Source organism: Tympanuchus pallidicinctus, unplaced genomic scaffold (assembly GCF_026119805.1).
Source record: "Tympanuchus pallidicinctus isolate F22 unplaced genomic scaffold, pur_lepc_1.0 scaffold31, whole genome shotgun sequence".
Taxonomy (NCBI): domain Eukaryota; kingdom Metazoa; phylum Chordata; class Aves; order Galliformes; family Phasianidae; genus Tympanuchus; species Tympanuchus pallidicinctus.
Genome location: NW_026294749.1, coordinates 3207763 through 3233025, shown reverse-complemented (window position 1 = coordinate 3233025; position 25263 = coordinate 3207763). Strand labels below are relative to the sequence as shown.

The 25263-nt window shown below is 39.3% G+C and overlaps 1 protein-coding gene across 2 annotated transcripts in view; it reads right to left on the bottom strand.

Moving 5' to 3' along the window:
* Positions 1-23010, bottom strand: part of EXOC2 (exocyst complex component 2) — a 131015-nt gene extending 108005 nt beyond the window's left edge. For both annotated transcript variants that reach the window (XR_008209953.1, XM_052697562.1), the window contains exons 1-4: positions 22912-23010; positions 9895-10050; positions 4919-5095; positions 2398-2524 (exon numbers count right to left, since the gene is read on the bottom strand). Coding sequence is in view for 1 of the 2 variants with exons in the window: in XM_052697562.1 (XP_052553522.1) it covers positions 2398-2524; positions 4919-5095; positions 9895-10012 (422 nt within the window). In the remaining variant the exon portion in view is untranslated. The remainder of the gene's footprint in view (positions 1-2397; positions 2525-4918; positions 5096-9894; positions 10051-22911) is intronic.
* Between the last annotated feature and the right edge of the window lie 2253 nt (positions 23011-25263).

The following is a 25263-nucleotide window of genomic DNA, read 5'->3' as shown; positions in this document are numbered from 1 at the left end:
CAAAAAGTAACTGCATCATAGCCAATGCATTTAATGAAAGAATTCTTGTGAGGAACACAAGAGGGCTGATGCAGCTGAACTGATTATCTTGACTTAAATCTCAGATAAAATTTGGAAAAGCTATTACAGGGCTCAACGAAGAATTAAAGCAGAGAAAAATAGTTTTAACGTCAGTCACAAACATTTCATACAATGTTTGAAAACATATTATACAGGCTTTAAGATTAAGTGCTTCAGTGAATAACTAACCAGACACAGTTAATGTATTGCCATTTAAAAGGAAACTTGCTACTGTCTGACTGATTAACAACTTAGTGTTATGTGATGCCAACAGAATAAATCAGACGGACTAAGGAACTACCTAATTTAAACAACAACAATAAAAAGCCAACAAATCAATCAGTGGAGAAGAAAACCTGAGAAAATCTGCAGAAAAAAGTTTTACTATAGGCCACATTTCTTTTTCCATCAGTATTTGCATCATCCGCTAACTTTATCACCAACAATTTTTATTAACAGTCGGTAAAAATATTAAGAAAGATTTTGTCACCTGGACTTTGAAAACAAGCTTGTCAAGGAAGGTGCAAACAGAGGAACACTAGCAAACGTTAGAAGATAGAGGTAAAATAAAGGAATCTGGGTCATCGCTGCAGAATGAGCAGCCATGTCAGTAGCAAAAGTAGCAATTTAGCTAACGAGTGCCTCCTGGCTAGTTCACACTGTAACACAGTGTTATAAAAAATAATGATTGTTATTTTATATCCTGAATTTACAGACAGGCAATGGAGGGTAGCAGCAGACAGAGGAGGTCTTCTGGAAGGATTCTGAAACACTGACCACAGTTCTAGACCATCAAGTTAATAGGGTTGGAAAACAAAAGATGAAAGAAGAGTCAGTAAGAAATTATACCAAAAGGTTGGTGAACAATACTCGAAACAGAAAACATCTCCAGCTTATTTTAAAAACACAGCTTAGTATTTTGAAAAGAAAAATATCTATTTTAAGTATGAAGGAAATGAGCAACCTGAGTCCGGAAGCTGATGACAAATCCACTAGAAATCCCGTACAGATTTCAAGAAAAGTGTAGTTTCTCAGCAAAACAAAGTAACAATGGACACAGTGGATACATGTGCCTATGTGATGCCCTCAGATTAAGACTGGATATCTTCTGAGAAAACAGTCAAATAACCACAAACCATTGGACTGATACAGAAATAACTGAAGTTTAAAACATACTGAGATGGCAAGGCTTCGAACCAACCATTCGTGTATTTACACAGATTTAAGAACTTCTCCAACTCCAATCATGTTTTGTCAGAATTCAGACTCAGACCTATAACTATTAGGGTTTCAAAGGAGCAGTAATTCAGGTAATAAACAAAACCAGAGACAGCTGAGTTCTGTTACTAATAATACAATAGAAGACGTTGTCTATTGTGTTAAATAGTAAGAGACATTGACTGAATAAAATTCCAAGCAATTATTAACATAGATACTGACAAAGCTCAGATATCAGAAATCATACAGGGAATTTTTAGCTACAGAAATATACAACTACATTATCCCACCTTTGTGAAAGAGGAATTATTCTGAAATCGTTCGCATTCTCCACCATCTGAGAAAATGGATCAATGAAACAGCACAAGTACTTGTCACAAATGGACGATTTAGAAGATGAGACTCTAGAGTCTAATTTTAAATTGCATTTATTCTTGCCAGAGTTGCTTCTTGATAAGGATAAATACTAACCATGTTGACATGTCTAGGAGTTGGTCAGTTTGGAGCACAAACAGTGTGTCACTTTTAAAGCTCTATGACCCTGTTTGTCAATTATCAGAAAGCTTCTATTTCAGAAAAAAAGTCAAACTCCACCATATTTATGAACAAAAGTTTAGAACTCCATGGGTTGGAAAGCAGTATTAATAACTCAATAAAATAAACAAATTGATGTGGTATAATAAATCACATTTTACAGTACAATTTTAGCAACAGAAAGCAATCTAAACATTCTTAAAAGCCCCATTAAACTCAGATGCTCAGATGCTCCAGTAAGCATTCCATAACCACAATGTATAAATCCAATGCCTTAGGTTATTTACCAGTCCTCAAAATATAAGCATCAGCGGAGTTCAACACATCAGACTTTTAGATCTATAGTTTTGTTGTTTTTTTTTTAAATCTACAGATCTAATTAATTATCTAAAAATGGACTGTGAAGCAGAAGAAACTGTGCACCAAGAACTCTTCTGAGTCCCAAATACTATGCCATCCACTGAAGCACATGCATTTTTAAATCCTTTCCTACCCTGTAAATTATTAAAACTTTTCTGAAATTTACGAAGACATATATAGAGAGAGAAACACTAAAAAAGTGGATTAAAGGCATTTGGTACTCACTTGTCCATCTCAATACCAAGTGGATTAGCCGGACGTAGGGACAAAGGGGGAATCCCTTTGTTTCTATCAGTGCGCATGTCATAATAGTTCATTTCATCCACCCAGACAGCAGACTGATCCAAGATACCTAGAGAAAACAAAGCACAAATCCTTAAAAAAACAAGGACTGTCAAGCACTATCGAATTCTAACATACTGAACTAATTTGAAAGATCCTGATAAATATAAAATGGATGCCTAGGTAATATACTGGAAGTTACACTGCAAAACAACCTGGATACAATTAAGCTGAATTATTTTATTTTAGCTGTTAAAAAGGTATCAATAATGACTGGGCATCAAACATTACCTCTTAGAGAACGTACAGGTCCATATAAACGAAAAGAGTTTTCCTAATAATAGCATATTAACATTTTCCATTCCTTCAAGTATTTTAATATGTCTTGTCATCAGCTACTCTGAAAACAAGCAATTAGCCAGCGGCCTTCCTACCTTCATATTTTAGGAAAGATCTTTTTTCTGTGTCACTAATAATGAAAAAGTAAGCCAGTTTTGGCTGTGTGCCAATATGGATGACTAAAGTTGGACAAGGAACTTTGTTTCCACAGCTTTACAGCAATGACAACAGGTAAAGGTTTGGCTCTGGCCAAAAATGCAGCCAGCCACGTTCCTCATCACCCCCTTCTTTAACATAAGATATTCAAGATGAGAAAATATCCAGACCCCAATGTTGTTTTTTGTTTGTTCTTTTAATATTCATTTTCCTCTCCCACCACAAAAAATTTCACCATTAATACCTGCTTGTTTTTCACCTTTCTAATGGCCAGCTTCTAGTTCAGCTTAAAAGAAATAATGCTTTATTTAACTGCCATTAAACTGCAGAGAGCAAAAGCCAAAACCAGATATTCTTGTGGGAATCTCAGTGCTAGAAAAGATGACTAGACAGCTTCCTCAATAAGGTGCTCTGAAACAAATGTTTAAAATCTAGAGGTTATTAAGGCTACAGTTCCTAGACTGCTTGGCAACATAACTTTAATGGTTAAGCACCACGAGAGAAATACTCGAGACCTTGGAGGGTGGCTTGAATTACAAATCAGAAACAATACTAAAGATTCAGCTTTTCCTTTTCAAGACCAACTGTCAGCTCAGGATTTAGATGTAAAACTCAGTATCTGGTTTATACTTCGAATTTACAAGAACTCTCTGAAAGTAATGCCTCCTATTCTATAATGATGGCCCGCAACATCAGAGTCAGACGCTAACGGTATGGCAGCAGATCTTGAACCTTCACACCAATACTCCATTATATTTTGTTGCAGTGTTACAGATGGCAGCAGAGGGGCAGTCTAACAGCATGGAAGTGCGTATGAAACAAAGGGCAATGAATTCCTCCAGACAGAAAAAAATGGCACCCACTGACATTCGTCAACGCTCGCTGAACGTTTATCAAGACCATACAATGGATGTGAACACAGCAAGGCTGTGAGCTTCAGCAGAGGCAACAGCCATGTTCCATGGCCATGTACTGCTGTCACACCAAGAAATGAAGAGTACCTTGACTAACTCAATTGCACAAGTTGGCAGATGACGACCAGGGAACTCTGTACAGAGTTGAATATTGTCTTCAATGTGTTGAAAACAATGGTGGCAACAATGGAATATTGTAAAGGGGTGATTCTGCTGGATTTCCTGGCACCCAAGCAAATCATCAATTCAGACCATTACATCGAGATGCTGACTAAGCTAAAAGCTCAAACTTCAGAATAAGGCCAAAGAAGACAATCTTTCTCTTACAACACAATAATGCCAAGCTCCATACCAGTTTGAAGACCATGGAGCACACTACCAGTGTTGGCTGGACTGTCCCACCACACCCACCCCACAGTCCAGATTTGGTACCTTCTTTTGGCACTTTGTTCAAGTTGATGAATGATGGACTGCACTGTCAACATCTTCCTAGCAATGACACTGTCAAAGCAGCTTAAAATGGAGAGTTACCTCTGCTGGTGCAGATTTGGTTACCACAGCATGCAGGCTCATGCTCATCACTATGCAAAAACACAGTTATGGTGGTGACTACATTGAAAAACAGCGTTTTGTAGTTGGAAATTTGCTCTATCAAATAGTGCTATTGTATTTTCTTGTATCTGTTGTGGTTTCCATGGAAATAAACAGTTATTACTTTCAGAATGACCTATGTATCTAGTAAATTAAAAAGCAGTATGAATATTTACTGGATATGTTATGAATTTCCTGAAAATTTTACAAGTTTAGTACTTCTGTTTACAAATACAAAGGGACACATTTCATTAGTCCTTGATGATTTTATCAGGATACTGAGAAAGCAGAACTGATATCACAAATATCATTTGTACATTTTAATAACATACCCTGCTTTTTCCGGACAACTGAGAACTGTCTTGACATGAACCCATTTTAAACATACAATTTATTTATACAGGCATTCAATTATATTTTCCTCTAGCAACCAAAACAGATGCGAGTTTGAACAAGAGAAGTACCTATTTTTTCCGGTTTCAGCAGCTTGAAGGAAACAGTTGAAGTTCCTCTGCCACCAGATTTTGTAGTGACAATAATATCTCCTTTGTCATTTTTAGCTTGTCCAACTCGACACACAATTTTACTAGCAGACATCCATTCAGCAGTGAGCAGACAATTGTGCCCACATATCGTTAAACCTACAGAGGAGTAAAAAAACCAAACAAATTACATGAATAAAAGTATCTTCTGAAATTCAGTAAGGCAAAAACATTTCTGATGCTTCATGTATTTTAGACACAGACGTATGACCCTTCTTTAGCGCCTTACAGGCAACTACAGTTTAGGAGTCATGAATACGTTTTTCAGATATTCCTCACTTGACTTCAGTCCTAGTGTCCTAGTGCCACTTGAGACTGTGCTACTTTGAGCTTATTTTAATCTCTGCCATCAGTTATGGAGCTACTGCAACTTAATAATATCCTCTATCAGCAAGACTACAGAACTGCTATTCAGCACTGCACAGTGTAATACTGTAGAAAGTTCGCTCTGTGTGACTTGGCTGAGCAAAAAACAAAGAGATACTGCTAACTATTCACAAAAAAAAAAAAATGTTTCTTCAAGTATATTTAATGATACTTTTGCAGACACTGCAAGATGATGATACTGGTTTAAAAAGGAAAAAAATGCTCCTTAAAAATTATTCTGTCCTCATTTCTTCTGTATAAAAATCTATGATTTTGTATGCATATAAAAAAACAGTCATCTGACATTCATTTGTCTCTTCCTCTATACTTTCTCATAACTGAAGTAGAAATGATGCATGCTGGAAGAAAAAGTACGTTTTATCCATCAACTCTTTGAAAGGGTAGGTAAAAGCAGGACAAGGGGAAAGGGATTTAAGTTGAGGGAGGGAAGATTTAGGTTGGATGTCAGGGGGAAGTTCTTTACAGAGAGAGTGGTGAGGTGCTGGAACAGGCTGCCCAGAGAGGTTGTCCTGTCCTTGGAGGTGTTCAAGGCCAGATTGGATGGGGTTCTGGGCAGCCTGGTCTAGTATTAAATGGGGAGGTTGGTGGCCCTGCATGTGGCATAATCCTTGAGGTCCCTTCCTATATTAAAGCAAGTCAAGCTTTAGTGTCAGTGTTTAATTTTGTTAGTTTAGCATTTAATAATAGTCTTAAAAACTAAGAGTCAATGTACACTTTAAAACAAGCTCAGGTTTTCCTGAGGCTTCATCTCATGTAGTCAGACCAGTCAGACCAACTCATCAGTTCTGGTCAGATCAGGACTCTGGATCATGGAATAGATAGATTTTTTTTCCTTGGATCTACAGCTTCACATTTCCAAGTTGAGCTTCTTTATCCTAAAGAATTAGGAAGCTCTTAAGATCTATAATATCAATACAAAAAGGTTCCTAACAGACTTGATTACAGACTTCATTACTGTCTTCTTAAATAACACCTTTTACCATATGTCTAAAATGATAAGGCTGTACTAGTGTGCTGGCTGTACTAGAACATGTTAGTCAGGCATAGCAGTTCTTTCCCTGTTGGCTTGGCTTGGCTAATTTCTAGAAAGCTATGACCAATTTAGCAAATACAGACAGAAAGGGATCAGCATATGTGGCTCAGTACCAAAGCTTCACACTTACTTTTCCTAACAATTTAAACCCCTGACATTACACAGCAGACAAATTTGGCAGCTTTCATGATTTTGTCAGACATTAAAATGCCCTACTCCCTGCCAAAATCTATTTTGAAAACAAAACCCAAAAAATAAAAAACAGAAAGGCCTTGAATCTTATTACTACTGAAGGCAATTTTACTTGAGCAAGGGCACGGGATACATTTCTTATGCATGCCTAAAAGAAGGTGAGGGAGGCAAAAACAAAAAAGCAAATTAAGTCTTCCAAATCAAAAACAATTTGGTTTGCTCTTTATTTGCAACACTTTAACCAGGCTAGAATATTTATTTTTTCAACAGATGGTGGGAAAAAACACACATTTATGACAGATGGCTTTTAACCTTACACTAAAATTATTAAATCTCTAGTTTTTTGTTAGACTTCACTCTGATTGGGAAATACATTGCAGCAGAAATTAAGGCTAACTGATAGCCTGAACCATTCACAGATTTTCACAAAGACAGATTTTCACCCTAGAGTTTAAAAAAAGCCTGAGTATAATCTAAGCCTGAGCAATTTGTTAGGGCAGAAGCTTTCAATAACAATTTTGAAGATCCTTGTATCAACTATTTCCCAGTCACTAGAAGTTCTTAAAGCTCACAAGAGAATACCACGTGATCTGACACTTCTTAAAAGGAGGGAAACTACATTTATCTGTACCTTAAAAATGCAAACTAAAATCTCAGCTCCTTATATACTTCACAAAATACAGCAGCGGCACAGGGCAACTGCTGAAACAAAGGCATGTCAGGAGAGATTCTCTGATGGTAAAAATAAAACTATTTCCTCCTCAAAACAGACAATTTCTCCTTAAATAAAACCTTGTTTTGATCTGCTATAAGGTACGAGGATATTTGAGAATATTAGAGGTCTAGTTTTCATGGAGTATTTTGGAGAGTCCAGCCCTCTGCCTATTTCAATAAATAGAAACAAGTAATTCTCATTAGACTTCCCTTATAAATCAACAATTTTACAATGTATTCAAAAACACAACTGCAAATGTCTTAAGAGACAAACTAAACTTCAAAAGCAGAAATGCTGTGTGAATCTGGCGGATTTTGTACTGTGAGCTATGGAGTTACAAATAAAATGTTTATTTAGTTTCAAGGATACAAACAGATTACAAGAAGGCTCTCCCTTAAATGAAACCAAAAGCCATATTCTATCATGTGGTACTCCATGTATATAAAAAAATAGCTTACTGCTTTTTGTTTTACTCTAATGTATCTCAAGCAGTAGATTATAAATGTTATAAAACCCTCACTTCCTTAAATTGCGTGCCTACAAAGACTCACTTTTGCAAGTATTTCCATCCAACTCACGGGGACTATTTACATGCCTAATTTAACCATTAAATCCTAATGTGTCTGGGGCTTTAGTCACTTACTGGAAAAGCTGATATTCAAATGAGCGAAGTGGAAAAAAAGAAATTACAGCAAATCATTTTTTACTTTTACCTTAAACATGAGATTAGCAGCAGCCATATGTTGCAGAGTTACTCCAAAAACAAACAAAAAAAATAGCAGTCAGTCAGCTATAATACTGAGAAACAGTTCGGGAAATGCCTTCCTTTCAAGAACCTAGTGTTGTTCACTTACACAAAGACTGCACCAGTACACTGATGGGGTTATTGAGATACATTAACCACGCAGATAAGTAGGAATGTACCTACTCATAACACCACCAGTTTTTGAGTGTGTTTCAATAAACATTCATACAGGGTACCACAACCCTGTCTAGCAGCTCAGGAAAATACTAACTCTTCTCTAAAAGCGGCAGCAAACTGAAATTAGGGGGAAAATTGTAGCAGTTCATGCTTGGCTTGGCCATAAAGCTCAATGTGGTGGCCAAGAATGGAATTTGGGAATCTTGGTTTACTGCCACGAAGTGAAGCATTGGTTCTAGTAAAGCCAAACAAAATTCCAGTAGACTTCAGAGGAGTCATGATTCCTCAACAAATTAGAAAGATTGTCTCTAGCATGAATACCAAAGTATACATACGCTTAAATTAGAAAAAAAGAAAACAGGAAATTCCAGTAGTTATAGTTACCTTGGAGTTCCAAAAGATTTTACTAAGTCCTTCTCTAGAGGACTAAGAATATTAAGTAGCCATAGGATACGACTCAACTTCATAAATGGCTTGCTAAAAGACAGAAGCAAGGCTGCAGTAAATGGTATGTTTTTACTGAAGAAAATTTCCACATGGCATCAGCTAGAAACTCTGCTGTTCAATATACTCATAAATGACAAGTTAAAGAGGTTACAATGTTTGCTGATGATATTAATTCATTCAGAACATAAAGACAGTAAAAGCTAGAACAAAATGCAGAACAGATCTTATGAAACTGAGTGGTGCTATAAAACAGCCACTGAAATTCAATGAACAAAGAGAAGCACACAGGCAAAAGCAATCTTACATTCACAGATGGCAGGCCCTAAACTGACTGCTATACCTCACACATTAAAGCATGGGACTACAGTAAGCAGATCAGTGAAAAACATCAACTTGATGTTTAATGCTAATTATATGGAAAACAATTCTATGAAAAAAAATAAGCAGACAGTATTATGTAAAAGTACATTCACATCCTGTACGCTGCATGTATCCAAGATGATGTTCTCCTATCTCGAGATATTAGTAATAAAACCAGTGCATTGAAAAACAACAGGGAGGGTCAAAAAAATATGCAGAAAAGTTAAATTTGCCTGCACTTCTCATCCTGGAGAAGCGTCAACAGAAGGTAATGGTCATCAAGATCTACACAGAAGAACCACAGAAAAAACTGATCAGTCTTCCAGAACCATGACAATTCAATCAAAGTTACCATGTTAAAATCAAAACAGTGAAAGCTTTTCACACAATGTGAAGCTGAATTGCTGAATCCACTTTGTCATAGATTGTTGCAGACATACTAATTGACTTTTACACTAACTCAAGGAACAGTAATGCTCAGTGATCTTCACAATGCACTGAAAACAGCTCCAATAGAAAGTCTCAGTGCCTGGGAAAGTAGCAAAGGAGTGTATCTTTGTATCTACTCTCTTTTCATACACTCCCACAGGCCCTCATTAAGTTTTCAGTACAGGACACTGAGTTAGGCTAAGAGGCCATTTAACAAAGTACAGTTACTCTGATTTGCTAGACATTGAAGAGCAACCCTGAGTTCATGGATTCAAGTGCACAGATGTGAAAGGGCATCTCTCATAACATGCAATCGATTTTACCATATTCTTTGCAAAGAAAATACAATTCTAATCAAATCCTAAATGAGCCACTCAACAGTATCTAAAGTTACAAATTTATTTTCAGCTTACCTATGAGGTCCGTTGGCCCAGTTCCCAAATTTTCTCCTCGAATTGTCACTTTTGTCCATGAGATGCCCTCATTGGGAGAGATGCCAGTCACAAGTGGGGGCTGGCGTGCTCGAGACATGATGCCTACTTAGTTACTGCAAACTTAGCCACTTGCACCTGTTAAGCAAGAAAAAAAAAAACATTTAAAAATAACTATATTACATAAAAGTTATTAAAAAAAGCCTTCTAAAATGATAGGAAAAAAACCTGCGTATGTGAAACACCATTCTCAAAGCTCTTTTTACTGCAGTTATCAAACAATAAAGAATACCCACACCTATTCTGCAGCTCCATTTTTTATAATGAGCATAGCCCTAGTTCTGAATTGAAAAGAAAACATAGATTCAGAAAAAACAAGCAAACAAAAAAAAAACCCTAAACCACCGAAACACTTTATATACTCCAAACCACATTGAAATTCTCACTCTTCTATTATAAAATTATCAATTGCATCGCTCAGAAAGTTTAGAATTGCTAAGTATTAGACAACAGACATGTATTGGGATTACTTCCCCATCAAGAACTGACTGTTTGGCACAAATACTCCCATGGAGAGGAAACCCCAACATTAATTCGTATTAAACATTGACACTTCGATAAACTGAGAGAAGAAAAACATTTCTTACGAACACTATGCTAGCAGAAAACACCAATAAAACATATCATATCCCAACAGATAAACATGAAGGTACACAAAGTTATAATAATTTAAAAAAAAAAAAAAAGGATTTCCGAAAGAGTATTCACTTGAATCAGAAACACCAGTATGGCACCTCTGTCACGCAGCCCACTGTGAATCTGATCAGGAATTCCTATTGTTTATTAGCAGTTTCCTTCATGCACCTACAAGAAGCATATGAGCACAACCTGAAGCAGCTTAGTTCCCAGCAATACCCCCACATTTATAATTCTTAACTATAGATCTGCCACTAGACTCAAAGAAGCTCCTGGAAGGAAGATTTTCTCTTTATTTTCTGAAGCTGGAATGCACAGCAATCATGAAGATGGAAATGGAAAGGCAGGAACAAGGAAGAAGCTCTCGTGGTTAAAAGAGATCAAATCAAATCCATCAAATACCACCCCCAGAACAGAAACCTATCTCCATCTACACCACAGATGCATAGCAGATGACTTATAATAAAACTTTACTGTACAAACTTCTCAATTTCTCAACTTCAGAGCCCACACTCACACCTGAAATCAGTGCAAAACGTGTACTGACTATAAGAAATGCTACAAAATGCTCTGAAATTTTCAAGTTCTAGATAGAACTGTTAACTTCAGAGAAATATTTGAGGCTAATGATGAATGTGCAATTAACAAGAGATGAATACTTCAGTGGAATAAACAAAAACTTAACAAGTTGCAGTCTGATAAAGCATTATCTGTTAAGAGGCCACAATTAACTCATAAAATATGCCTCTGGAACCAAGGCTTTTTGATTTCAACATCTGAAGTCCCAAGATTAAAAATGACAGTATGTTTTTAGTTTGACATTAATTTCTCAGGTTCCTGCAAGTAACAAACGGATGAAAAAGGAATTCAACAATTTAGTCTCGTGGTTCCTCTTATAAGCTGCTATGTAAAATGCTGGAACGTTTCATATCTCTAACATGGGGCTACAGAAATCAGTGGAGATTGTCTACAACCTCTTTGCTGGAGCAACATTGGAGAGGAGGACGATATCAGCAGACTACAAAGAATCAGCTGGAGGCAATCTCCAGATACAGAAGAAAAGGTTATGCTCTGGCAGGCAGTCCCTCTCTCCTGCTCCTGTAAGCCCTGCTTATGTTCCTTTCTCTATTTTTCAGGGGCAGTCAGTCCCTGCCTCACTTCAAAACCGAAGCCAGGTCCAAGCCCTGCAGCTGAGCTATTTCCTGCCCTTATCCTGCCAATCTTCCCTATGACTTCTTGAGCACAATGTCAACAGGGGAGGACAAGAGGGGTTAATACCCCAGTGCTCCCTTCAAATCCTGACAACCTGATAACTCCTCTTCCTTACTCTCATCCTACTGTTGTTCATTTAGCTCACCTGAACTACCGTTGATCCACTTCCTTGCTGAAAACAATGAACTCAATCAGCTGTCAGGATTCCTAATCCTGGAGCTGCACAGCATGTCAAGCTGTTGTCTCACACATACTGGATTCAAAGCCCACTTTGCTACATCAACAAGGCATCACCTGACAAAACAACAGTCAGCACAACAGAAACAAGTTTCCCAAGCCTAATCCTACCTGCAGCAATCAGAAACTGAAAACACAGGGAAGTTTTGTTTACTCCTATGCAATTAGAATGTGCATAGGCACAGAAGATCTGATTTTTCAGTATATCATGTTTCCTCTGGAGTCATTTGCAAAGTGTCCACTGGAAAACAATCAGGTACTTAACCTTACCTAGAATGAGGAGAATAAACTCCACGTACCTCTCTACATCTTCTCTACATAGAATTTGCAGCTTTCTTCACACAACAGATGCAAGGAGTGGGGCTTCACTTTCTGTTATCTTCCATAGGAAGCAAAATACACTGAGATATCAGTGTCACTATGTAAAATAACTTATTTTCCAGCAATAGTTTGTAAAGATCTACATAGGATATTAACCAGCAACATAGATGTAAAAAAAAAACCCAACAACCCACACACAACCAACATCTTCAAGAACTCAGGGAAAACTCTCAAGGAAAATGAGCAAACTAGAAGCTTCTCAGGTATTTTTGGCTGATTCTCACCCCCTCACACCCAAGCTCATGGTTCCCTTGCACTGTTGCTGTTTCCTTCAAAATACCCAGGCATACAGATAATTGGCTTGTATCAATATCAAAACTCAAAAGTAATATTACAATGTATTTCTCTGGATTTCAGAAATTGGCACTGTATCTCTCCTCATGATAAGTTGAATAAATGCAATAAAAATGCTGAGCCTCCTGAAGTCTAACATTTCTTCTAAATTATTTCCATACTTATTGCAGAATTGTTTCAAAATACCTCACTTGGATGAGAAGACCACAGTAAATCTCAACACATTACAAGATCACTACAGCAATGAGATGCTCTATTATTTGACTTGTTTTATTAAATAGCAATTGGTTTCATTTCTTCAAAGTAAGTGATAGACCAAGTACAGATTCTGCCCTTGCAATAGAGATCAAATAAATGCTCGAGAGTCTTCATTTATAATACATTCCCCTCCTTTTGACACACATGGCAATATGCAATATGACTGAATTGTTTACTGGGAAGCATAGCTTCATAGTCTTATGACCCAAAAGAGACCTTCTATTTTAGTTTATTTTATTAATCTTTAGGACAAAGCTGAAAAAATAATTATTGTTAGTTTCATTAAGAAACTGAAGTTTCATTTTTTCATCTTCATTAGGCCTAAGTAAGAATGATAACTGCAATTCCACAATCACCCTAGAGAGAAATCTTATTTTTTTAAATACATGTATTCTACATAAAATAAAATTTAAAAACATAAATCAGCCTTCTTACTCAAAGAAACTTACTCAAGCTGGTTCACAGACAGAACAGGGGAGATTGTGCAAAACGTGTTTTCTCTATGAGATGTTCTGAAAAGATGAGTTTATCAAAGAAGTGTTAAGACTACTTTTGTGCAATGAACATTCTTGTTTTACGTAACACAAGTCTCTTTTCCCTCTCCACTCCCTTCTCGTCTTTTTAAAACTTCATTTCCTCACCATATCTCCTCAGAAGTTTAACATGGATGACATCTGTTTGACTGCTCCTATGATCTTGCCCATATTATTCGGTCATAATTCTTGTTATGAAGTGCAAGGAGTTAGAAAGCCTCTGCGAAGACCACCTACTACAAAACCATCTTGAAAAATGCCTTTCATAAACATCATCTTCATCTTTACATGAGCTTCTCAAATAAACTCTCCTCTCGCAGAGGTTTAGCGCAATAAATAAATAAATAAATAAAAATCCAGACTGCTCTGAACACTGCAGGCTTGCTAAGGATGGGACATCGTCACTCTTTATCCTTAGAAAAGCCACTTTTAAAAACAAGCAGTGAAGAAATGAAATATCCTGCAAAGTAAGGGAAAACACAAGCTTTTCTAGAAGCTTTTCTGAAAACTCCAGTTTAAAACAGGAATTCTTAAATAAAAGTTTCCACATTAACCTCTCAGGGAAAAGCAGAGACGAAATGCCAAGAGAAAGGATACCACCAATGCCCACCATAACTGATCTGTAACACCAAGCACTGCTTACTGCTCTTCAAGCAATACCAAAATATAACATAAGTGAAAAACAGAAGTTTGGGATTTAGGGATACCAAACTGGCCTGTATGTTCAAATCACAAATTAAAACTACAAACACGACAGAGGCAGAGAACTTCAGAGATGAGTGGTGGCAACGTGCACCTAATAAATTTCACCAACAAAAGAATTAGCAGTTGAGAGGTGCCAGAAAGGCATTCCTGGCTTCTAAATAAAGAAAGTGAGCTGGTTCCAGTGACTGAAAATTCAGTTAAGTGAAGTTTTCAGTAGCACTTTGTCAAAAACACTGAACTTAAAAGACGCTCTGGAAGGACGACAGAACCAAGGTCAATGCAAAAGTCACGGTCATCTACCAACAGGAATCTAAGCTGTCAAGGAGGGATGAAAGAAAAAGTCTATGTCATAGCACTGAAAAAACTGTACACAGGGTAAAAATGGCATCCACATATAATTAAAGCCTTCAGCGATATGATACATGTGACCGAATACCCTTTTAAACAGGTACAGCAGGAATAGCTACAGTAGGAACGGCCAGCATCTTCCCTGTTCAAATTGCAGTATGCCTCCAACATCGTCTGCTTACCAAACAAACCCCAAACCAGTATGTTAGGGACTCCTATCACACTAACGTTGCAGCATTAAACGCTCTCTGAATGAACAGATTTATGAAATGGATGATTTTAATCAATCAGTAAACGCTTGAATTCCAGTAGGTGATGGCCTTTGCACCTTAAACTACACAAACCTGTGCGTCTACTAAATATATCCAGGTATTAGTTTTCACTAGGAAACCCAGAGGGTCCCCTGAGTACAACACTGTACAACAGTATCACGGAAGGAACATGGCAGATGACCCTAAGAAGGACGACAGAGCAAAAAGTTTTCTATGTTTGCATTCAAAACCATTACAAAAATGACAAAAAAACATTATTGCAACCTTTTCTGTGCTTTATCTTCCCAACAGTATAAATTCAGACAGACAATCTACATAAACTAAGATTTAAAAGCATCCAAAAAGCAGCGCTGTGAAAATAACTGACATTTATTAACCCCTCTGGAGATCTTCAGTGCCCTAGAATTTCCACAGCCTTCAACACTGCATTAATAATACAAAGTCCATTCCTGCAAGCTTGCCAGGAAAGACTGGGAAGTGAATAAGCTAAACAATGCTGAAATTCCAAGTGATATTAAGAATCTACACATGTTTATTTAAATAATAGAAGAAGACTTGTCAATTTAAACAAGAAATGCTCACAAATCTTACATTTTGAGGGGAAAAAAAACCTCTTCAAAACACCACTAAGCTACTTATAATGAAAAGATGAACAAACGGGGAAAAAAAAAAAAGGGGGGGGGGGGGAGGGCAGCAATTTCATCATCACACAGCACACAGAAAACAACAAAGCCTCATTTGTCTTGGTCTGTCATATCCGGCATGTTGATTCAAGCCAATATTAACACTGACAAACACGTTAACCTACGGGACAACACCACATGCCAAAATCAATTTTGATTTGGGAAGACGAGCGCGTTTTGAGATGGGAGGGCAAACTATGAAGAAGACTGAGGGTACTAAAAGACATAATACGATACTTTCTTATTTTCAAAGGGCTACTGAATATTGCAGCCAGTCACTAAGAGCTGCAGTCTGGGGACAGGCAAAGGAATGAGCAAAGCCGCTTTGCTTTCACAACAGCTGTACCTGCCTATTTCACCAACATCTCCGAGGTCCTTCTTTACTCAACCCAGCGAGGTACACCTTCGCGGAGATTCATCTTGACACACTGAAAGCAAAATAATCACAGCACTCAGCAACGCCATTAAAATTGTTGAGTGGTGAGGAATTAAAGGCTGGACCTGAGGCAGATGCTGGGATAGCGCTGGGTAAAAGAGCTCAGGGCATATTTCAGAGCGCGCTGCAGCTGCGAGGGATTGACACTGCTAACTGTGGAATCAAGCTCAGGAGAAACTCCGGGCACAGTTCCGGCATCCGAAATAAATTAAAGTAAACAATGTTGCTCTCTCTCATCCACCCTGTTAGCAGGCTCTCTGTTGAGCTGGAGACCACACACCCAGACCACACAGCACCAGCTGAACTCACTCGCACGCAACATCTAGAAGCTGTCACTCTGCTGAGGTACGGAGAGGAAAAAGAGGGGGCAGGAGTGCGAGAGAGCGAGCGAGTGAGTGAGTGTGTGTGTGTGTGTGTGTGTGTGTGTGTGTTTAGAAAAGCTGCCCACTCTCCCCTCCTATCATTACAGCTGGCTAGGTTTTGTGCGGTCGGGAAGGAGGGAAAGAAGGGAGGGATAAAAAAAGACCTATAAACTCCCTAAGAAAACATACTGGTCTTGGCCTTTTGTAGTAATGATTTGCATTCCTCCCGCACTAGTTTAGTAGCTGTTGAAGGGCTAACAAAGCTTCCATTTAGCATCAATTAACCTTCTATCTATCACGTGTTGAAAAGAAATCTAGATCTGTGTAAATCCATTTCATTGCACATACTCAACAACAGCATCCTATCAGCTTTGACACACAACATATCTATATCCTGATACACTGTTAACTCAGGAATTGCCATGGGTTATTTATTTGGAGAGGGGAGAGACTCCCCACAAAGAACACTTAACTATATGAATGAGATTACAGTGTCAAAACGCTGAATTTTTTTCTATAAACACTCCATTCTGAAATGAAGCTTTGCTCATTAGGACCTTACACAGTAAACATCCTGAATGAAATTAATGAGCCTACATATTACAATGAGTTGTGATCCGCTGCAAAGAAGCAAGAATATTTCATTCTAAAAATAGGTTATAAAGAAGATTCCATGTTCATTGCAGGGGAGTTGGTCTAGATGAGATTTGGAAGTCCCTTCCAACTCCAAGGATTCTGTGATCCTGAAAGATAGCTCTAACGGTATAGACAAACAGAGACTTCTACAGCAGAAGGCTTGGAAGGGATTCTTTGATTTCTTTTAGTTCAGAAAACCATTTTATGGTCAATTTTATCACCTGCTGAAAAAGTTGAATGAACCATCTGAACATTATTTTAGTTACAGAGAAAATTTCCTTTCCCTCTGCCGCAAGTACCTACTCCATCAAAGTCACTCGCAAATTTAATTTAACCCACTTACGTGGTCCAACTGCCCACAACCACCGCCACATTGTCACCTTCTTTCAAAAATCCTTTCACTTAAATGACAACAACCACACTACAGTAATCCAATTCCAGCCCTATACATTTGAATTAGGATATTTTTATAGGAGAAAACCATAATAAATAAATCCTAGAAACATCACCTTATGAAATATAATGTTTTTCAGACAACTTAGCTTTAAAATTGCGTAACTTCATAGTGAAAATAAGCTATTCCTCAAACTTATTAAGCAGGCCTATACTATTTTATGCTAGCTCTTGAATGAAGAACACTTCTGCTACTACATTCTGTGTTGCAGCACCTATTCATTACCAAGGCCCAAAGCAAATCAGTTATATTTTCTGAGCATCTGTTTCAGCTGTGCTAAACTGACTACAAAAGAGCAGTAGCTTATAAGAATGGGTAACTCAAGGAAGCCTGAGCACAGATGTTTCTCCCCAAAATTCCTGCTATTTTCGTTACAGATTCCATTACAACTCCCCAGAAATTGTGTCACCTACTTGTTAAAAGCTTCTGTATTTATTACGTGACACATCACCATAATCTAGCAACATCGTGAAAAAAGCTTTAAACATACATATATATATAAACATATACATAGAAAAAAGTCAAGTCAGCTTTACACAAAACTGTATCACAGACGGCCATAAATCTCCCGTTCATTTCTAAGTTCTCAAAGCACATGCCTTCCTACATCTGCTTCTACCTCCAAAATCTAGTTTGCTTCACTTAGAAGTTACTACTTTCCGTCTTACATTTAAACCATTCATCCCTTTTTTCTTCTAGGTTTCTTATCGTAATTTTCCGCATTGTTTTAGTTATCAGAAGAACAGTAAAGAACCTTAATGCCTTCATCATCTCTCTATCTTATGTTATTCACGGGCAGAAATTAGAAATCAATACTGCAAGCACCACTAAACTTTCAAGCACATTATGCAAATTCACTCAAAAAGATCCAGAAATTCAAAAAAATAAACTAAATAAATCCCAATGGGATGGGATTTATTTTCTTTTTTTACAGAGAAAAGAAACAAGACACCACAGCTTTTTCCTAAGCCCTGTGACTATACACAATATTCTTTATAAAAACACTATATAACCACCGTAATTACACAGTTTGTCTGACTGCAGTTTGAACGTGTGTTCCCGTAGGTAGGACTGCCGCAGTAAACTGAACATTCAACGTGTGGCTTTTGGGGCAGTTTCTTTTGTTTCAAAACTATTTAGAAGGTGAGGCACACATTCGTGTTCCTGAGATCCCTGTACTTCTCACGTACTTCTCATGTTCTCACCCAAACATCGCATTCTGTCCCCCACTAAGGGAAGCATGCGAGATAGATGCTGTTGTATCTCTCTGTTCACACAGGCAAACACGTGCACAGCTCTGCCTGAGAGCCTGCCTGCACAGGTATTTTTCTTACAGATTTCAGCCTGCCTCTACCTTACATGCTCCCAGCCTTCATTTCCACTTACCTACCTAAATTTTACATCTACTGTTCAGAATTATCTTTTCAGATCAGTGAAGTCGTCTTGTGGGAGACACTGCCTTCTATGCACGAGAAAATATGAGAAAAACGTATCCTCTTCCTATGTAGTTTCTTAATTGTTTGTCTAAAATTCAGGTTCCCAGAAAGAATGAAGGCATAGATATTAAAAACACAGTGAGATCTGAAGTGTCGTCGCACTCTCTGAATTTGAGAACAGAAAATTTGAAGCTGTTGCTGTTTTAATTGTGATTTTAGGTTAAATTCAGTTAGCCTCCAACACAAGATTTGGCATTCAAAAAGATAATTTTGCTCCACAAAATCAAAACCTGATAAGGACTTTGGGAAGCATCATGGGAATGTCTGAACGCAGGGCATACACTACTTTCAGCATAGCTGCAAAGTGAAAAGAAAAATACAGAATGTAAACTTAACTAACTGAAACATCACGGATTTATATCATCATCTAATCCACAGGCACTGCTGCACAGATAGAACTTCCACCGGCTTCTGTGCAACACACCTAAGGTTTGCTTTAGAATATTGAACTGAAAACTCGGTCTGTAGTTCCCTTACGCTCAAGAAAAAACAAAACAAAACACAACCTATAAAAGGCTTTGTGTCTCAGAAATTTTGTTTTCCTTAAAATCCAAACAAACAAGGAAAGAAGGCTTTCACACCCATCCCTGAGTACAGTCGTAGTACTTTCTATTGAAAATGCTGAGTGCTCTGCATGCACTGATTAATAACTGTTGTCAAAGAAGGGTACACATCAATTTCCTCTTAATAAAAAGCACTAAATAGTTCCAAATTCACATAAAAAGTGCAAATGTCTCCATATATACAAAACATGGGGAAGAGAGGAGGCATTTGATTTAGCTTTGTTTAAAATATTAAACGCTTACCTTACCTTCCCCTAACCAAAATATGCAACAGAACAATCGCACAATTAATCCTCATTTTCAGGCATTTGTCTCATTACTCAGCTTCTAGAAAAGCTGCCTCGGATCATTTTTTCAGATCACAAAAATGAGGTTCTCCCTCCTCCTCTCCCCTCCTCCTCCAATTTGGGACACTGGAAAAACAATCAACGGTTCAACTGCTTCTGGACAGAAACACTGACAGAACTCTATTTCTTTAAAAATAACTTGGGGGTAAAGGGAAAGATTTTTTATTATTTAATCAGCCTTGTTTTTAAATTGATATTTTTCAAGCTGTAAACACAAATGCTTGTGTTCTGTGCAAAAGACGAAGCACCAACCTGACGCGATCGCCCTGTGCGGGCACTATCTACTCATCCCATATCCTACAAGCACCTTTACTAACAAAATTTTCCCATTACCAAGTACTGCTCTCCTCTCTTGGGGAAAGCAAGCTGAAAGACAACACTGCACAATACAGATTTACAGAAGGTAGGTGGTCTAAGACAAAAGGTTAAGCTGAAGAGCAGTATCTGATTTCCGCTGGAGATCTCCATTTAGCTATTTTCTGATTCCAACCCTTCAGCTTGCTTATAAGTACAGCACCAGATGCTGCTAGTACTGAAAAGCTCCCGCAGAAAATAAATTCAGTGTAACACATGCAGTCTTTTGCGTATTATTTACAAGTCTTTCATTCTGAAGTACTACTGATTTCTTCCGTGCAAAATGTTTGTGTCCTTTTTTGCATAATTAAAGTAATGCACAACCGTTTGAAATACATGCAGGTAATAAATATCCACTTGTGCTTCACAAGCTTGCTTGTTCAGGAGAACAAAACTGTAGTTTAATTCATGTGTTCTTTCATTCTGTGACTGTCAGAATCTGTATTTTCAAAATCACTTTTGAATTCACACTTTTGTGACCATGCTATTCAGGTCCTGCTCTTCTCCTGTCCCTTAAATGGATTCAAAGGGAAAGCAGAAAAGCCCAGAGGAAGAGAATCAGAAGTAACACACAACTGATGACTAGTTTCACATACAATGCTCAAGACTTACTGGATTTACAGCCAGCCACCTCACATTGACAGAAATTGATTAAGTAGGGTTTAACATAACATATCTCAAACTTTCATCACTAAAAGAGGTCAGTGGCCTCTGTTTCTAGTCTACCACTTAATGTGCTTCAGTGCAGCTTCATTGTGAGGAGCAGCATCATGAACAGACTGTATCAGTTAATGCTTTTTCATGGTGAATCACATTTTAACATCTTTAGTATTTTTTTTTTTGCCCCAAATGTTCTCAACATAAGGAATCCTACAACTTAAAACACTAAGATCTGAATACTGCAGGTCCCAAAACACTTAGTGAGCATTATTTTCAGTACTGAAGATAAAACGTCTTTTCAGTAGAACCTCGACAGGCACAATGTTGAATATTCCATTCACCAGACATTTCTTCTGTTTTTTTTTTTTAAGCTCATGACTAGAACTGAATGGATTTGCCACTGAGTTCTAAAAATGTTCAATAACTTAGACTGCTATTCAGCACCAATTTCTGATAAAGCATATACATCACTAGAGGAATTAGTGAAAAAAAAGAAATTGTAATTTATTGAACTGCTGCCACAAAAACACAAGACAATTCTATGTTAAGAAAAAGCAAATTAAAAAAGTGCAAGCTTGGTTGGTAGAGTAAGTTTAATTGAATCCTTTCACCTCTGATAAACACTAAGAAAAGTTAAGTTTTCCATACAGAAAAAAAAAAGCCAAAAAAAAAAACCAAACATGCCACCAGAAGTTAAATTAATGACATTTTCTCTGAAATAAATCACACTCGTATAATGAAAATCATTGCATCCTGTTTAAAACAACAGAACCCCCAGTTAAGTAAAAACACTGTTGTCCAAGGGTGGGCATAAATCACCAACCCTGTAAACTAAGCGATCCATGGGAAAGAAAGCAGCAGCAGGGCATGCTTTTGGCTGCTCCTTGCTGGGTCAGTGCAAGCTGTGACAGACACTGCGGCGATAGGGAACTAAGAATTACAAAGCTTTTCTTCAGGGGAGCAAAAAAAAAGCAAGCAAAGGAGGCTGGATTTCTAAGTGACAAGTTTCAGTTGCAGTTTGCAACTAAGAAACAACTGGGAAAAAAAAAAAAAAAGAAAGAAAAAAAAAAAAGAAAACCAACTCAGAAAGTATTGGGTGTCAGCTCTGCCCAGGGCAGGGGGTTGGAACTGGATGATCGCTAAGCCATTGAAGCCATTCTGTGACTCTATCCAGAAGCCCTTCTAGTGGTTTGACAACTTCATCAGAAGGAAAATAAAACCTTGCTGCAGTGAAATGCATACAAATCATAAGGAGGGGAAAAAAAAAAAAAGTGTTTACAATCAGAAAGTGCAGAAAATCAAAGTGAGATCACAATTTTAAATTAAATCACATAGCAGGGGGGTTGAAATTAGATGATCGTGATGGTCCTTTTCAACCCTGGCCATTCTGTGATCCTACCAATGGGTGTTAACAGCTCAGATTCGACCTGATGTTGTGCCAGAGCTATGACAGCTTACTGGACGTCAATTCAAAGCGTTTAAGTGCTTGTGCGAGAAGCTGTTAACGTAACACGTTGCTAACAAGATGCAGGAGGTAGGAAATACCCAGGAAATAAATACAAGAGGGAGAAAAGGCAGTAATTTGGAAGATGAAAACCAGCAGAACGGGACAGAACGGCAGGTCCCCTTTTGGAAACGGGAACACCCCCACGTCCAGGCAGCTGTTCCCCTCAGCGAGGAACCGCGCCGCGGCTCGTCGTTAAGCTAAGTTTGAAGTCGATTAAGTTAACTCGCCGGCGCTCCGCCCGCGCCTCTCCCGGCCTACTTCCTGCACAGCCTCCAGCACACGCGGAACCACCTGACGGCCGCCCACGGGGCCGCTCCCACACGGCATAGCGTGTCGCTCCCACTCGGCGCGGAGCCCCACGGCCCGCCGACAGCAGCCGCGAACCCCTCCAGGGGCAGGGGCGTGGCTTGGAGCGAGGCGGGAGAGCGCCACGGTCTCCCTCCCGGGACGGGGACGGTCTCCGCCCCGGCGGAAGGGGGAATGACCGGGGCTGCCCCGATGGCAGCCGGCTCCGCAGTGCGCGGCGGAGGGAGAGAGGGGCGGGAGGCCGCTCGCTGTCACTCACCGGCCGCCGCCGCCGCCGAGCTCGTATCCGGCACCTGGGGCAGCGCCGCTCCCGGCAGCGCCTCCGCGTCCGGCGGGCGCAGGCACCGGCAGCCGCCGCCCGAGGACATCGATGGAGCGCGGAGAGATCGAGGAGGGGCGGTGAGCCGCGAGCTCCGCCCAATAAAACCCCGCCCTCGGGCTGGGCGCAGCCCCTCGTGGAAGAGAGGAAGTGGAGCGGTAGGAAGCGCTTCTACTGAGATAACGTTGGTGACGGCAGCAGCGACAGCCATCGTGTAATAAACTCGAAACTCGTGTGTTCTCCAAGTGCTGTGTGCGAACAGAAACCCACCCCAGGCATCTGCAGCACAGGGGCTGCGTGGTGGTGCGCAGAAGAGGCCGGCGCCGTGCCGTGAGGCAGGAGGACGCCCTCCTGCCATCTCCTGCCTCCCAGGAGCATTGCTTGCGTCCTGCGGACTGCAGGCCCTGTAGTGAAGCCTGCAGATGGCCGTCACGCCAGTCCCGGATCTGTGGAGTGGAGGATGTGGTGCTGGGCAACGCCATGGGGCATTCTCACCTGTCAGGGTCACTGTTGGGTGGGTGGTGATCGCAATGTTTTTCATGTCATCTGTACAAAAAAGAGACCTACTTTTCTTCAGAAAGGGAACAAGGAAAGCTGTGAAATTCCATTTCTTGTCTTTTTTTTCAGATTGTTCCCCAGCAGCCCGACCCCCTGGGCAGTGGCTTTCCGGCACCGCTTGCAGAGCTGCACAGAAACAGGACGCAGCTGCTGCAGGAGCTGTCAGTAGGCAGGCAGCACAGGCTGAGCTTGGTCATGCAAACTCGTCCTGGTTTCCCAACGAAAATGTGGGGAGGTATCTTATCAAACCATCTGTCTACACGAGGCACCTCTGAACAGAGGCTCTTCTTCCTTTTGGAAAGGATCAGGAGACATCCTTTTTCCCTTTCTGCTGAGATTGTTTGGAGTTCGGTTGCGAAAGCCAAGTGCAAATGAAATCATAATGGAAAGCAGATAAAAAGCAATGAGGGAGAAAACAGAAACGAGAATCAGTTGCTCTGTTTTGCCAAACCAGACCTAGAGTGGAACATTAGTCGGAAAAATAAATTGTCTTTCATACAACCTCAAAGATCATAAAAAAGCATTGCCATAAAAAGCATTATGACAAAGAAATGTCATTTCCCATACTTTTTTTTGTTGTTGTTTGTTTGTTTCCAGAGGTGACAGCTGCACAAGTCATAGTATAGGCTGTAACATCTCAGTGGATGAATAAACAGCTCTTTACTGACTCTTTCCTCTAGCTTTGTTAAATCATCACACGGCATCTGCCTGGGGAACAATGAGAGACCTTGGGTTCGCTCTTTTCTCTGATTAACTCCAAAGTTGTTACTGGTGACTGAGCAGTTTTCTGCTAATAACCAGTGCAGAAAGACAGCTCATCTGTCCTTCAAGAAAAGTAAAGTTGGCATCACATTAAAAAAAGAAGTGTTGCTCTTTGCCACTCATTTGAAGATGATGTTTTTCCATCTTGACAACTTGTTTGTGCTTTCTCATGAAAAGCCTGTCACCATTTGTGCCAAATAAAACCACTGCTTTAAGATTTTGGGTTGATATGGAAATCTCCATCCAGCCCTCCACATACCTGGGTGCAGCCCTGGTGGAGGCTCTTTTGGAGTGGATTGCATGCCCCTAAATCCGGTTGGCTTTAAGAGGTGCACAAAGGGAACTGTCTGCCTGGGAGATTTTGCAATAAACAACTCTGAGTTTAGATTTAGTTCCAGAGGCAAACTACAGAGTCAGGCTGATTATTTTTTTTTTCTGTGGGGAGTTGACTGTAACTTCACTTCTCTTGTAAGCACAAATACCGTAAAAGGGTGAATCAATAACAAGGGGAATCTGAGCTTTGGAAGAGACAAGCTCCAGTGTCAGCTGAAGTGAGAAAAGACTGCAAGATCTTTGTGCCTTTGGAAATATCACTTACCCATCTAAAGTTTTAAACCAGCTGCTTGGCTGTGATTTTATGCCGATCTTGGTCTTATGGAACCTGTCAGAAGAACTTAATGAGGCTAAACTCTGCAATACCAAGACACTGGAGGGTGGTTGCGTGTGGCTTCATACACATACACAAATCCTGCTGTTGCCAAGAGTGGCACCCAGGACTCTTATGATCTTCAGGGGCTCTGGATAATATTGTCAGAGAAGAGCTTCCTGTGTGAAGGAGTTTGTTGAATCTAATGTGGGTGGTTTTCCCAGCTGATGTGCAATGACCATGTGGTAACTATCACTTACCCCTTCAGTGACTCCAGAACAAAGCTGACAATGACTGACTGCAGATATAACCCACTGGAGAAAAGA